At 50.1% G+C, this 15648-nt stretch overlaps 1 protein-coding gene across 2 annotated transcripts in view; it reads right to left on the minus strand.

Moving 5' to 3' along the window:
* NUP214 (nucleoporin 214) overlaps window positions 1-15648 on the minus strand; it is an 81985-nt gene that overhangs the window by 54117 nt on the left and 12220 nt on the right. For both annotated transcript variants that reach the window (XM_045196696.3, XM_024562058.4), the window contains exons 8-16: window positions 14693-14799; window positions 13773-13839; window positions 11423-11549; window positions 10208-10369; window positions 6808-7279; window positions 5235-5407; window positions 4425-4519; window positions 1561-1647; window positions 953-1102 (exon numbers count right to left, since the gene is read on the minus strand). In XM_045196696.3, the coding sequence (XP_045052631.2) occupies window positions 953-1102; window positions 1561-1647; window positions 4425-4519; window positions 5235-5407; window positions 6808-7279; window positions 10208-10369; window positions 11423-11549; window positions 13773-13839; window positions 14693-14799 (1440 nt within the window). The remainder of the gene's footprint in view (window positions 1-952; window positions 1103-1560; window positions 1648-4424; window positions 4520-5234; window positions 5408-6807; window positions 7280-10207; window positions 10370-11422; window positions 11550-13772; window positions 13840-14692; window positions 14800-15648) is intronic.

Below are 15648 nucleotides of genomic sequence, written 5' to 3' on the forward strand. Positions count from 1 at the left end.
AGTCATGCAAAAATAAGAACTTCACTGCTTGAAGAGAAAGATACCAATGTTCATTTTTATTTTTTTCTTGTTATTTTTTAATTTTTTTGTCTCTTTTTAGTCTACCAATATTCCTTTTAAAAACATTGTTTTTCTTCCTCATTAAACAACATTTCCAGTGATCGGAAGCTCAGAGAGTGAGAACAGTACTGACAGCAGCCGAAGCTCCACAAACTGAAGACAATCACCGCTCACGCCTGGAGAACCCTCCTCTGTCCCGCGTGGCCTCTGAACCACAGCCGGGAGCCTGGCGGTCTGAGCGGGGATCCTGGGGCGAGCGCTCAGCAACTGGGTGGCTCTGGCACAGCACGTGGCCTCTCAGCCTCAGTTTCCAGGCTTGCAAACTAGGAACAATGTACAACTGCACACTGAGAGCCAGTCAAGTACCCACCACATAGGACAGTTGTGAGGAGCAGAGGAGCCAATACAAGTAAAGGGGTCAGCACAGTGCCTGGCACAGTGTGAGTGGTAATAACAGCAATGTGATAAATAATACTATTAACAACAACTGTTTGGTATTCTTACACTATATATGGTCTTAAGTGTCTGCTTTTTTCTTTAAACCTAAGACTTTACTCTAACCTAACAATTTACTATAAAAGCAAATTTTCAAATACGCCAAAACTAATGATGTTCAACATTTACGGAGTACCTTGTATTTGTCAATGGGGTGGAAACTTATTGTTCCATTTTCCATGAGAAAACTAAAACAGTAGCTAGACTGACTTGCCCGAAGTCACCTAATTTATTGAGTGCTAAAGGCAAGATCTGACCCCAGGCACTCCTGCGGGAACCACGCACACCGCAGGAAACAACCCTGGCAGTCCTTGGGGAAAAGGGTGCACCCGCAGAGCCAGGAGCACAACCGGCGGCAGTGCGCTTCGGCTCTGGAAGGCTACCGACAGACACAAACCTCTGTGGTCTCTTTGATCTCCGAAAGAAAGGCGTGCAAGTCATCTGCTTCTGTTCGCAGCATCTTCATCTCCTCGGATGTACCCACTTGGAAACAGGCTTTTGAAGTTCGAGCTTTCAGGTCTTCCAGCTCCTTCTGAAAGTGCGTGATCTGCAGAAGCCACACACAAGGAGACTCCTCAGTCTGAGTGGCAGAGCGGTAGCGTGTCACTGCTACTGAGCTCGCTAACGGCACAGACTCCTGGGCCACACCAAGGTTCAATGCCGGAACAGGAGTCATGTGGGAGCCCTGGCCGGTGGCTCGGTTGGTGGCAGCATCGTCCCATACAACAAAACGGTCATGGGTTTGATTTCCAGTCAGGACACACACCTAAGTGGAGGGTTCGATCCCCAGCTGGGGCACGTGTGTGAGGCAATCGACCGATGTTTCTTTCATATTGATTTTTCTCTCTCTTTCCCTCTCCTCCTTCCTCTCTTTCCAAAATCAGTGAACACTTCCTCAGGCGAGAATTAAAAACAAAACAAAACAAAAAACAACCCTACACACTCAGAGCCCGTCAAGCCCCCGTCAGGGCTACGTCTCGAGAAAACCTGCAGGAGAAGACTCACCTCCTCACCAATTCCAACCATCACAGGATCTGACTCTTTCCACTGATGTCCCTGCTTTTCGGTAACAGGAGGCGGAAGTGACTTTGCCTGAAATGGAAGGCAAGAGGGTTAAAAATGCATCCAATACCCCAAGTTATGCCTTCTTGAAGCAGTGGGTCCAATGCCGGTCACAGGGAGTGTCACTGTCATAACACAGTCACCATTCAGTCACGCAGTCTTTTGAACCCGAATTTACTGGGTGTCCACTTGGTATAGGGCGTGTTTAGGCAGTGCGGGGAGAGGTGAACTGGAGACATGAGGTCCCCATGCTCGTGGAACTTACTTTCTACTGGGGAAAAGGCAAATAATAAAAAGAAACACCTCAGATAAGTTCCCGCTGGTGATCAAGTGACATGAAAAAGCAAGCAGGAACATACAAAGAGAATAAAAGGGGCCACTCAAGATGAGATGGCCCAGACGGCCCTCCCTAAGCGCTGCCTCTGAACTGCCATCTGAAGTGAGGAGAAAGCTGCGGGAAGATGCGGGGAACCGCCTTCTGGGTAGTGAGAAGAGCAAGCGCAAAGCAGCTGAGGCGTGAGAGACCCTGGCATGCTCGAGGCGAAGAGAGAAAGTAACTGTGGGCACATGGCGGGCACGGAGGGAGCTGGCAGCAGGTGGGGCCCGATCACACGCGGCTGCGCTGAGGAGTTTGGATTTTATTCTGAGTGTGTTGGAAAGCTGCTAGTGAAGTTTTAGGAGAGTTTAAACTACTTTATGATTTTAAAAGATCCTGCTTGCTAGAGGGAGAGACAATAATGGCCTGAAATATGACGTTAGCAGGGGGATCCGAGACGTGGATTATGCCGTACACCACGTCGGCGCAGAGCTGAGGCGGCTTGCCGGGACGGCCTGGGAGGGGCTCTGGGCTGGAGCGAACGCCTGGCTGTGCTGCTTCCCGAGGTGTGAACACTAGGAAAGGAATAGGTCCTGGAGAGGCAGACATCAAGAACTCTGCTTCAGAGATGTTATAATTTGAGATGACCTTTCAATTACTTGATACCTACAGCAATTAGCATACAGAGTTTCTTAGAACGTACAAGCATTCATTAGAACGGCACACAGTTACTTAACAAATACCACGTGTCACACATCATGTCAAAAGCCAGACCTGGAAACCGCGTACTGGCTGCGCACCCACACTGCGTGCTGAGGGCGGGAAGGGCGTTGGTTGGAGGAGAGACCGAAGGAAAAGACATGACTCCTAGTCTGAGGATACGCAAATAATCAAGTGGGAAACTGATACAAAATTATCTTTAAGTTCAACCATAAAAATAGACTGAGGTGATAGAATGCAGATCTAAATATGAAAAGTAAGATAATAAAACTCTTAGAAAGACATAGGAGGGAAATACTTTATCACGTATGACTGACTAACCACTGTGCTGTACACCTGAAACTGATACAAAATAGTACTGAATGTAAACTGCACTTGAAAAGTAAAACCTTAGGAGAACATCTTTTTGACCTTGGAACAGGAAGTGATTTCTAAAACAGAACCCAAAACACTTATCAAACCCCCACAGGGGGATGCCCCAGCTGTTGGTGAAGATGCACAAACAACAGCTGTACGTTTTGAAAATAAAACTTTACGGAATCAGAAAAAAAGCACTAAGCGTAAAAGAAAAGTTGATACATTGAGCTACGTTAAAATTAAGAGCCTATAGTCATCAAAAGAAACCACGAAGAGAAGAGGCGATTCGCAGACGGAGAGCGCACTCCCCATGTACGCGCGCGTGTGTGCGTGTCCAACAAGGAGCTGCCTCTTCCAGATCAGTAAGAGGAAGGCTGGAGACCTAACGGGAAAGGGGGTAAACACTGGACGGACACCCATGAGAGATGCTGACATGGCCAGTAGTCACACGGAAAAAGCTCCAATTTACTGGTCATCGGGGAAATACAATCAACAATAAAAGATGAAAAATACCAAGGCTGGTGAGGATGTGGAATAGCTGAACTCCCATATACTCCTGGGACCTCACTAAAGGGGAATAAACGCATATTCAGTGACCCAGCAATTCCACTCTCAGGTATCCACTCAACAGAAATGCACACGCTTGCTCACTTAGCAACTAGCAACGCGACTCACAGTAACTTAAACCTGGAAACCACTCAAGCATCTATCAAGGGTGGAAGGAACATGGGTAGTACTGTCACCCAATATGATATGGATAAAACTCACACAAACACCGTGGAGCGAAGCAGCCAGTTAAAAGAACACGTACCGTGAGACCCCACTTCCAGGAGGTACAAACAGGCTAAAAACTAAGCTACGCCGTGAGAAACCATGATAGCTTGAGTCCCGTCTGGCGAGACCAGAAGAACACACACGAGGGGAATTCTGGGTCCTGGTCGCGCTCCATTTCTCCACCTCGGTGTTGGCTGCCATGGTGTGTCTCACTGATGGCACATCCCTGGGGCGTGTGCATTGTCTCCCCACGTGTACTGTATGTCAGTAACTGTTAGACAGAATAAGCTGAGGTGGTAAGGACAGAGGGCACTAGACGGATTCCTTGATGACTCTGACAATACGAGAAACGAGTCAGATGCCACAGGATTTGCAAGTGTCAGGAGAATCCAACAGAGACAGCACAGCGTGCTGGGCCCAGGGGCCAGCAGGGACAGTGACGCAGAGACTCTGGAGTGGGGATAAATGGCTTTTATGGGCACACGTTACAAATACTCAAAACTCATGTATTTCCTGTCACATCGTCCCAAGTACTATTTCAAAAATGTAAATTCTGAAACACAAAATCCCCCTTTATACACGTGCCCATTTGGGGCAGTAAATTAATAAGCACAGGACTGGAAGCAGAGGCTAAACGCACCTGGGGGCAGCCTGACTTTGCCCCGGGAGGGGTTATCCTAGGTGACTTCTGTCCCACTGAGGGCGCCGGACCTGGACTGCTGTGAGCAGCTCGCCCTGCAGGAGTAAGACGCCAGTTAGGACAGACAGAAGCTACTCCCGCCGCTCCTCCCGCCACAAAGGCCCTTTCCTCTAATTAAGAAAAGCTTCTCACTAACCAGCCCCTTTCAGGACCTTTGCTGGCCTCTGTTTCGACACAGCTGAAATGCACGCTGCGCTTGCAGATGTGACAGCCTTTCGTGCAGCAGACAGAACCAGTGTCTCTGGTCAGGGGGCAGTAAAAGAGGTCATGTGGGCAGCAAAGGAGGCCTGTCCTTCAGCCCATCCCTATTCCCAGAGGCTCCCAAGGCCTGCCTGGGGACTGGGGACAGTTTGAAAACCATCAAGTGAGGACAATAATCCCCACCACCTTGTGCGAACTCACAGGGTCTTTGGACCCTCCTGGAAGCCTCTCCCGCAAGCCTCACCCTCTTGTGCATTAGAATCAGCTGGGGGACTTTTTTGAGAAAACTAAACACACGCCCTGGACAGGTGGCTCAGTTGGTTGGAACATTGTCCCGTACACCAGAAGGAGGTGGGTCCGATCCTCGGGCAGGGTGTGTACAGGAGGCTGACCATGGGTGCCTGTCACTCACATGGTTATTTCTCTCTCTCTCTCCCTTCCTCTCTCTCTAAAAAACTGATTTTAAAAGACCCTAGGGTGAGGATTAAAAACAACAAGTAATCTGAGAATTCAGGACTGAGCTCTGAAGTAGTCTGCTTAAAACCACACCTGACGCTGAAGGAGCGGTCTGGGACTTCGAGGCCATGGAGCTGGACGGTGCTGCCAGGGGCGTGGGGTGGCTGAGAGGTCCAGAAGCAGCTGGCTTGGAGGCGGGGAACAGCAGCATCGGGGGTGTGCCCTGGGAGCTGTTAGCAGCAGCAGGGACAGCCGCGGCAGTGAACCTACAAAGAGCAGAGCAAATGCATCAGAAGGGCCTTCAAGAATGTACCCATTTAGCTATTTCTTATAAACGGTGAAAACTGCAAGAAAACACTGATCTGGCCCTGGCTGCTGTGGCTCAGGAGACTGAGCGCCAACCTGCAAACCAAAGGGTCACTGGTTCGATTCTCAGTTGGGGCACATGCCTGGGTTGCCGGCCAGGTCCCCAGTATGGCACATGCAAGAGGCAACCACACACTGATGTTTCTCTCCCTCTCTTTCTCACTCCCTTCCCCTCACTAAAAATAAATAAGTAAAATCTTTTTTTCCCCCCCTCCCACCCCAAGTAAAATCTTAAAAAAAAAACATTGATCTGATTTTCCTCTTATTTAGGAATGAATTATTCAATGAAAATATCAAATACTTAATATGAAAGTGAAATGAAGTTTATCATGATACAAAACACTTATTTTCTAGTCTATTGAGCTAAGCAAAACAGAGAGTGGGACTCAATTATACACCCTCTTTTTGCCCACAACATTACTCAGAGCTCGTTTTGGGGCGGTCACTTCCTCTGAGGGTGCAGGAGGAAGAGGAAAGCCGGTCACCCTCTTTGGGATGTTTGCAGTGTAGGGGGAATGTCAGGTAAGTTTCACCTAAAGAGCCACCACCTGTAAACAATCTAAACGTCCGCGTTAGGCGACTGGGAAAAGGAACGATAATGCAGCCACAAGATGGAACTAGGCAGCTACTGGAATGAAGTGGCTGCGTTTACAGCCAGCATCAACAGTGACAACGGCGGCACCGCCTCCACAGCAACTGTAAGAGTCCGGAGGAGGGGAGCTGCAGTGTTCACACGCAACAGCCATCGGGGAAGGGCTACTCGGGGTGAGGGTCCCCTCCCTCGAGAAGTGCGCCCCCTCACGCGGAGGCCGCACAAGCAGTGCAGCGGTAGGAAGTGAGGTGAGGGTGAGCTGGTAGGACCAGCTCTGGAGCGACGGGCCACTATGCGCTTGGGAGCCAGGAAAAGCCCCGGGACTGTCAAGCAGGAACGTCATCTGACGCAGTAATGAGTTCACGCGATCCGGTGGCTGAGGGAGTCCAGGGCGGACAAGCGGGAAAAGGCCTACGAGAGGTTCCTTTCCCTTACAGGGTGTATATTCTGTATGGCTTCATTTTTAAAAACAAGGAACGTCTCCTACATGTGAAAGCACAACAAGTATTTAAATATAAACCTCTAATAATAAAAAAGAATTCTAAGAGACCGTTTCGGAAGTTGTCCACTGATCAGCTGCAAACCTTTTACACAGTTTGAATTTTTACCATTTGCTAGTATTACTTTGGAGAAAAATGAAAAAAAAAAAAAACAATGACAACAGTCCATCTGCTCCGTCACTCCACTCCCCAGGGCTGTGCCACTCACTTTTCGTTAAGATTGACCTTGACGGCAGAGGCTGAAGGCGGGAAGGAGGGCTTCATTCCGATGTTTGGAGTGGACGCACTTGGCACCGGTGTACTTTCCAGGGTCGGCTTAAAACCCGATGACCCAAAGGAGAACGGAGCGGCTACAGGCGCCATGGAAGAGGCCACAGGGGTGGGCGCCAGTGGGGCTTGAGGCGGCGTGAACGAGAAGGTGGCTGCGCCGGAGCCCACAGCTGCTTTGGAAGTGTCAGAGCCACTGGGGTACGGAGGGGGCTCCCCAGTGACAGGACCAGATGATTTTAAGGACAACGAAGAACCAAAGGAGAACACGGCAGGGGCTCCCACAGCAGAGGGCAAAGAGAAGGTGGAGGTAGGAGCCGCTGGCAGTGAAGGTGGGACAGAGACAGGGGCTGCAGCTGCTGACGACTCGGGCTTCTGTGGGCCTGGCAAGGTTGGGGTGGTGGGAGTGCTTCCTGCAATGAGAAAGTGGGGGCGGGGGGAAAAGGATTTAGCAGGGTCAAGGAGGCTGGAGAGAAAGGGCCCGGCCCTGAAGGACAGAGAGACAAGGTCACGGAGTTGCGTGCATGTCCTGGGCTGGCGGCAGACACCCGGTGTGAGACCGCAGGACCCTGGAGAACGGACACGGGGAGGGCCTCAGGCTGACTGACAGCACTGCATGGGCGCGCGGACGGACAACACAGACGGACACACTTCTCAAGGTCACGGTGAAAAGTCAGTCATTCTGCAGCACCTCATTCAGTCAGGAAAGGTGTTAGCTCAGCTCTGGTTCGTAACGGTCACTAGAAGCAAGTTCAGGTGAGTTGAAGAAACAGATAGAGGCCCACATGTGCTGTATCTCAAAACAGAGGAGGCAAAAAGTGAGCCAAGTCTTTGAGAGTCTAACTTAAGTAAATTTAGACGTGACAAAATAAATCACAAAAGGAAAAGATTAAGATTTGACTATATAAAAAAGTTATATAACTAAAAGGGAAATGAAAAAAATCTGCAGTAAAGAAGACATAAATTGAGATTAAAGACCTCAAGACTCTAATAAATATAAGCTGGGAAACTAATTCACAAAAAGTAAATATATTTAATCTAATAAAAGAGGCACAGCATTGTCCTCTAGACTACCAAGATTTAAATATCTATTATCTCCTACCCTTGGATGGGTAAAATGAACTTGAAACCTTTTATTGCTAATAGGTACCTAATTTAGCAGTCTTAAAAAAAAAAAAACACATTTTATCATTATATCTCAAAAATCATAAAAAATAGACCCAGTAAACTTGTAGGAATAAGACCTATGAAAATAATTGTTAAAAATGAAAGATACTGAATGCTACCCAAATGGTAAAAAGCATCCAATGGAATATTAAGCAATCTTTTAAATGAATCACGAAAATTATGGAAGAATCTGGAAAATGCTTACAATTTAAATTATAAACCTGCAACCAACAACACATAAAATACGAACAGAACTATGAAGAAAGACGTTTATGAAAAAAGAGTGAAAAAGAATACGCCAGAAGGCAGGTTTAAAGTTTTTTCTGCTTTCCACACTTGCTGTAAACAGGCTAATCCTCTGAATTAACTAAGAAAGCAATATTGTTATCAATACATTTGTACTAACGGGTTGTTGAGGTGACAGCTCCCCTCACTACATCTACAGTAACGAGATGCTGAGGATGCCAGTATGAAAACACCGCTCCCTGAATCGTCACTTTCGTGAGTGTGACCCCGTGAGCAAATCTGCTCTGTCGGTACTTCTCGTACACGGTAACAGGGAACCGGCAACCGCTAACTTCTTCAGACACACGCCCACAACGTCAGCTGCTTCCACGCACATTCGGTAGACTAAGTGAGAAGTATATCCCACTGAAAATAAAACCAGACCTTTGAAAACTGTCACCCTGCCACCTCTGACCACTCGGAGCCACATCCCTGGGGACAGGTGGAACCACTACCGTCCTCTGAGCACACAAGCAGGCTGCAGCTGGAGGCGGTGGGCCCCTCCTCCCCTCCCATGGCTCTCTCCCACTCACCTGAACGTGGCGGCTACCTCTGGGCCAAGTGCGAGGGAAGAGGGCGTTTCTCTAGGACAGGCCCACAGGGACACCGGCCTCTGCTTGTGCTTGGGGCTTTAACGGGCTAGCAGCAAAGCCCTTCACACTGAACTGTGTTCAGAAACAAACACCCCACAAGTTCCTGCCCTCACAGCGGGCACTGCTTGTTACCGGCTGCCTGGGCAATCGGGTGTAGGTAGTTTAAGTGGCACTCACAGCCACCGACGGGGAAAACCCACCCGGAGCGCACATGCCGCAGCCCGTGAGGCATCCCAACATGCACTGGCACAGCCCACGCGAGCCAGCCGGTTCATCATCGGTGGCACTGCCGACGGTCGGAGCCTAAGTGCCTGGCGCCACTGCCGGAGCACACCTCACTCTGCATTAGGAAGCCGGGATAAAATACACTCCAAGTATTAGAGCCCTTACCCAACCCAAACGGTCAGCGTACTTTTCCTTAGATATGGAACTGCTTACACTACGAGCACTTTCAGCCATACTAGGGGAGAAATTCTCAATAGTTACACACTCGCAGGATTCAAAGAGAAGTATTAGTGAAATTTCAAAATAGGAAACAATCCCCCTTTTGTTTTATATTGTGTTCTCAGATGTGATACAAGAATCCTGTGAAAAATCTGAAATACAAATTAGCATTCACGTGTGCGCGTTTATGCACGTGAAGAACAGGCACCAAAACGCTGACTGCGGCTGTGTATTGATGATGAGCTCTTAAGTGATACTGCTTTTGTATTCTCTGATTTTTCTCCAGTAAACAGATCACTTACATAGTATTTTAAAGAGGGGAAAAAACAAACCTGAAGAAAATGAAATATAAACAAAAGAGAATAAAATGCCCACACACCGTCTGTATTTTAAACCCACCTCTCACGTATTTCTCCATGTACATTTCTCTGAAAAGGAGCCGTACAGTGCACCCTGCTTTTCACGATACACTCCATCAACTCCTCCCTCGTGCAGCCATGTCCTCTGTAATAGTTACACGGCACTCACCGCACGCACACCCACTCAACCAATGCCTCTCAACCAAACGTGTGTGGGGTCCAGACCTAACAGCAGGACATTGTTAGTAGACCACCTGATGGGATCCATCTGGCCCAGCTTCCTTTTTCTCTAGAGCAGAGGAGGCTGGAGAACAAAACTTGTGAGTGAGGAAGGCCAGTGCGTGCACGTCTGTTCTAGGTAAAACCGCTCCCTGACGCAGGAAGACAGACTGTCCAGGTAAGGTAACTACCCGCACTTTCACGTATTTCGCCCTTGGGCAGGGGCCGGCAGCAGCCCACAGCAGTCCCTCTCCGCAAGGTCGGAGAGACGTACCTGACGACTTGGGCTGTCGCTCTCCTTCTAGCGAGAGCCGCTCCGGTGTCTTGATGAGGGACCTGACCCCAGGATTTTGATTGATCATATAAAATGGACAAAGCACACCATCTGTTGAAAGTAACATAAGAACTGGAGCAGGAGGAAGAGTCTTCTCCTCATCTGTTAAAAAAAAGAAAGCAAAAGTGAGAAGAGAGTGAAGTCCATGGCAGCACCTGGCCCCGCATGAAAGGCTGCCCAAAGCGAGGAGGGGCTCAGAGGCCGCATCCCAGCCACAGCCCCGCCCGTCTGCTCTGGTTGTGATCTCAACAGGCCCTCCCGCAACCGCTCTTTCCAGAGAGCTCCTGCTGCTGTTGGGTGGCTGCCGTCGGGTGGCCGCCCTCCTGCTGGCCCGCCTGCAGGCACTGGCGGCCTGGGAGCAGCTCTGAGGCTCCCTCGGTTTTTATGAGCATCTCGGTGTTCAGGAGGCAGGGGCAGCACTCCCCTGACCAAGACAGGAGTCTCTAGGACTTGGCTGGTGCAGCGGAAAAATGACACACCAGACTCCTCAGAAAGCACACAGTAGGACAGACAGGTGAGTCTAACTGCTTCATGTTCGTTCACAGTTGAATTGTGAGCATGGACTGCATGAGAATCCGAGTACAAGAGCTCATCTCAGACCACGTAACCTGACCAGGGAGAGGACAAGGCACAGAACAGGGCCTGGCAGGGCACCCCTCCCATGGAAGCTCCCAAGAGCGTGCCTCCCGCTGCGCCTGCACGTTCCACGGGCTGCAGCCCTGCCCGGAGGAGCTCCGCGCACAGCACACACTCGGGCCCAGCGCAGGGGCCACACGCCCGGGTCTCTCTTTCTAACCCATGCCTCCAAACCAAGACTTGCTCTACGGTGCTGGCCTAGGGCACTGCTCCCTTGGGAGGGCACTGGGGACCGGAAAGGGCTGAGAGACAAAACTGAGACATATCCCATGTGCTAGACCTCCACCATGTGCAAAATAGAAAGACACACAGACGCTGAGTGTGTGTGGCCTCGGTCTCACCCCTAAGTGTCCGTGCAAATTAGTTTAGCGTTGTCATAGGTACTCTATGTCACTCTCCAAGAAGCAACATGCGACCACAAGGTCAACGTGCCCGGTAGAGGAGACTGCCATCACGGACACGCAGAACTGGACGGAAATGCTAGAGACAATGCACTGAGCCCCATCAGGCCACACTCACTGACGGTGATTTCCACTTGGTTAGTGTGATCTATGGCGACTCCCACGGGCAAGGAGTCGTCATTCTTGTCCGTCACAGGCAGTTCGGCTCGACTAGAATCCTCCAGCAGCCAAGATTCCCAATTGATCTGGGAAAGGAAAAAAAAAAAAAAAAAAAGAGTAGGAGAATGCGCCACGTCAGAGCTTTGCAGGGGCTCCTCCCAGCCCTGCTCTAATGTGAGCGAGGAAGAGGACAGCATGCCTGGGTTAGATGTGTGTGTGGACTGAGACTCGGACACCTGGGGAGACGGTCTAAAAGCCACAAGTACCCCATGAAACAAGGGGTTGATTTTCCCAATCCGACAAGTCCCTGCCTCGGGCATAAGCACTACCTACCACCCACCACAATCAGGAAGAGACCTGAACTTGCTGGGCAAACCCAACAGCGGCACTAAGCCTGTCATCCCTGCTCTGAGAGGCCTGGGGTTGTGACCAGGGCCCCAGTGGTCCCTGCGGGGGCCTTGAACAGAGACGCCGACGAAGCTGGGCAGAAGCCTGTGCTCGCTGCTGGTCCATGGAACAAGGTGACCTTCATGCTCATCTGCCCAGGTCCCGGCGTGAGTGCCCCACATGGGTCCACCTGCCTGCCTCTGACAAACCACTGTGTCACCGGTGGTTAAGTCCCTCCCAATACACTCTCCTTTTGCTTAGTTTGCTTGAGGGGGCTCTGTTCCTTCCAGCAAGTGATTTCTGAGTTTTAAGAATCACTAACACTTTTCCTAACTTTAAGCACTGACCAAAGCTGTGCAGCATGGATCCAAGGGGAACGTGCTCGGCGAGGAACAGAGGAAAACAAGCAGCTGTTCAGGAGGGTGATGTAATCACACTCCATGACTTAGCAGTGGAGTGAATAACAGTCACATTCCGAATAACGTAAACCAAAACCAAAGTTGACTTCACTTTGAAAAACAACCTCCAGACAAAATAAAGTCTTAATCACTATAGAATACAATGCAAACAAAATCAGTTTTGATAATGTAAAAGGCGAGCTGGGTGGTGGGGCGGGGGAAGGTGAGCTGAAGGCAGGGTGGGGTGCTGAGATACCCCTCTCCCGAAGGGGATTCAGAAGTAGAGTGCGTGGTGATACCATCAGAAATGAAGGCGGAAACAGGAAGTTGCAAAGGTAACCACAGGAGAGAATAAATTAGCGCCACAGCCCCAGTGAGGACCAGGGAGCACACAGGCTGGCTCCTCCTCCGCCACCACAGCCAGCAGGCCTCAGATGAACAGTGAGTAACTTGTGAGAAAGCAAGTTCTTTTTTTAGGGATAAGGACGTAACCGTTAGAAGAAAAAAATTTGCAGTTTAAAAACGGTCCCCTCTAGAGAACAAACCTGGACCGGGACAGGGTGAAGCTTCGGTGACTTTTTTCGTTTATGACCCTGCTCCATGTACATAAGTTATTTTGATAAAAAGCAAAGATAATGGTGTATTTTTAATGTGTAAATACATAAAATACGTGTCTATTAGGAAGTCGTTACTGAAGTCAATCCAAAAGCAAACTGGACTGCTGAGCTCTGACCTACGACCCCAAAGTGGCCCCAGACACTACGACAGCCACGTACTGACGGTGAGAGCCCTGCCCCCCGACGATGGAGCCGGGCCGGGCGGTGAAGAGCCACAAGCGTGCGTGTACGGGCGCACAAAACATGTGTAAGCTCAAGGCGAAGTGCACAAACGGAAGTTCCCCTTCACTACGTCCCCTCCACAGTCACTCTCCATAACTGAGCGCGGTTCAGGACGTGTGCCACCGCCACCTCAGCCCGCCTCCTGCCACCAGGAGGACCCAGCGAACGAAGGCAGGTAGGTTCTTACACGCACAGGCAACTCAGCTTCCTGGTGGCCTTTTGAAGAGAAACAACTGTTTCTGGTGAGTGACAGTTTGGTGTGACTTGCATGTTTCTCTCCCGTTATCTAGGTGGGTTACAGTTAACTGAACAGGAGGGGCGGGCTCAGTGACAGGAGAAAAGGAGGATGGTCAGACAGAGCAAGGCAGGGAAGCCTCCTGCACGCCCAGGCGTACTCCTGCTGCAGGCCGGTGACACAGTGTGTTGGACCCGCGTACCGTGGGGCCCCTAAGAGAACAGATGCCCTTTTTGTGACACCGAAGAACTGCGAACTCTGACACCCGAGTTTGTCTGGCACAACATCCCAGCCGTCTGGTCCAAGACACTTAGTCACTTGAGCTTTGCTCTCACCCAGCAACTTGTTAAAGGGATGTGGCCTCATCTAAGACTTAACCTCAGGGTTAATTCCCCACCAAACCTGTCTCAGGAAAGCTGCCCACAGAAGTGACAAAAGGGAGGAATATACCTGATCGCTCTGTCGAGCAAGGATGCTAACTTCTGTGGAGGCCGCAGACGCCGCCAGCACCAGGTCCCTTCAAAGAATAAACCAGAAGCCCGTTAAGACCAATAGCTCCGACCTGACCTGAGTCTGTGGGAACGTCTGCGAGAGCTGCCTTGAGGTGTCCAGGAGGAGGTGAGTTTCCTATATGGCTGAAGAACGGTGAGAAGACTGATTTTTAAAATTTTTTTTAAAAGATTTTCTTTTAAGATTTTATTTAGTTATTTTTAGAGAGGGGAAGGAAGGGAAACATCAACGTGTGGTTGCCTCTCGTGCGCCCCCTACTGGGGACCTGGCCAGCAGCCCAGGCCTGTGCCCTGACTGGGAAGCGAACTGGCGACCCTGTGGTTTGCAGGCCGGCACTCGAACCCACTGGGCCCCACCAGCCAGGGCAGCAAGCAGACTCTTAGATGTAAAACTCAACTCCTCAGTTCATAGGATAAAGCCCTGGAGACTGAGTCAACGGCCCACCAACTTGAGACCCTTGAGACCGGGTGAGACCCAGGAGAGGCGAGCTGGAATTCTCAGTAAGCGTTCCATCCCACCAACACGATAATCCTGTTAGAGGAACGGGAGCTCTGCATCAAATCACCTGTCAAAGGGAAACTTCTCTCAGAGGGCGACTTTTATTATGTTCCTTAAATACCAGTATTTTCATACATTGTCACTGGGGTTATTAAGAAAGGGGGATTTTTTAAATTAGCGCATATTTGAGCCAAATAATCCAAGGCTGGGGGACTGAAGGAGCAGCCAGAAAGGCATTATCTAGCATCAGCTGAGAATATGTGCACGGCCCCTCCAGCCTCTGTTCTCCTCTTACAGAAAAAAACTCGAAAGCAGGAGCAGCGAGTCAGGCGTGAGCAGAACCGCCGTCCTGGGCCCCTCACCATTCTTCAATGTAGCTCAGATAGTAGTGATGCTGTCTCTCCGTGCAGCAGCCGTAGCAGGGCTCCATGAAGTTCACGAACACCTCTGGGTGCTTTTCCTCTTTCTTCTGCAATGAACAGAATGAGAAAAGAATCTCAGGCGCGGCTTTTCTTTCATCCTATATAGTTAATGATCTTGAATAAGAAAGCCATTGAAGTTTCATGAGAAAATTTGCTCAAAAATCTGTGTCCACATGTACAGGCACGATGCAAAGGCAGCACTGAGGACTGTCACGAACCGGAACGGGGGCGGTCAACCAACTGAATTCAAACCGTCTGTCGCTTTCTGGCCGCTGGACAAGTGTGTGCAGACTACTCCACCTCTCTGATACGCGTTCTTCTCACGTGTGTAAAACACCTACTAAAACTGCACCAAAGTTGGCTGAAAGTGTGAAATGAAATGGCACACACGAAGCTTCGGGCCCGGTATGAGGAATGTTAGCACTCACACGCACACCCACTAGTGTGCGCGTTACCCCCAGGAGCAGAAAGCCTCAGCGACATTCTGAAATGGGAACGCACTCAGTCCGTTCCTGAGTTGCACGACGACACTGTGGGCAACAGACCACACACAGGACTGTGACCCCTATGACTACAATAGAGCCGGAAACTCCTCTCGACCAGAGACGCAGCAGCCAAACACCTGGGCCGGCATAAAACCACGGAGCGCAAACCGCAGGCGCTTGCCGCCGTGCGCAACTGCCCACAGTGCTCAGCACCGGGTCGTGCTGTACAGGGTTGTGGCCTCGGAGCTGCAGGGGAACAGCATCTGTCACCTGAAACGTCTGCTTGGCATACGGCTATTTTAGGCTTTCATCTTGAGAAAGAACAGACACGAAGACACTCCAAACTCCAAACAGAAGCCGCCCTGTAGAATATTTGCAAGGGCGACTCCCACTGTGAGGGCGCTTCCCTGG

The sequence above is a fragment of the Desmodus rotundus genome, chromosome 1, assembly GCF_022682495.2.
Source record: "Desmodus rotundus isolate HL8 chromosome 1, HLdesRot8A.1, whole genome shotgun sequence".
Lineage (NCBI taxonomy): Eukaryota > Metazoa > Chordata > Mammalia > Chiroptera > Phyllostomidae > Desmodus > Desmodus rotundus.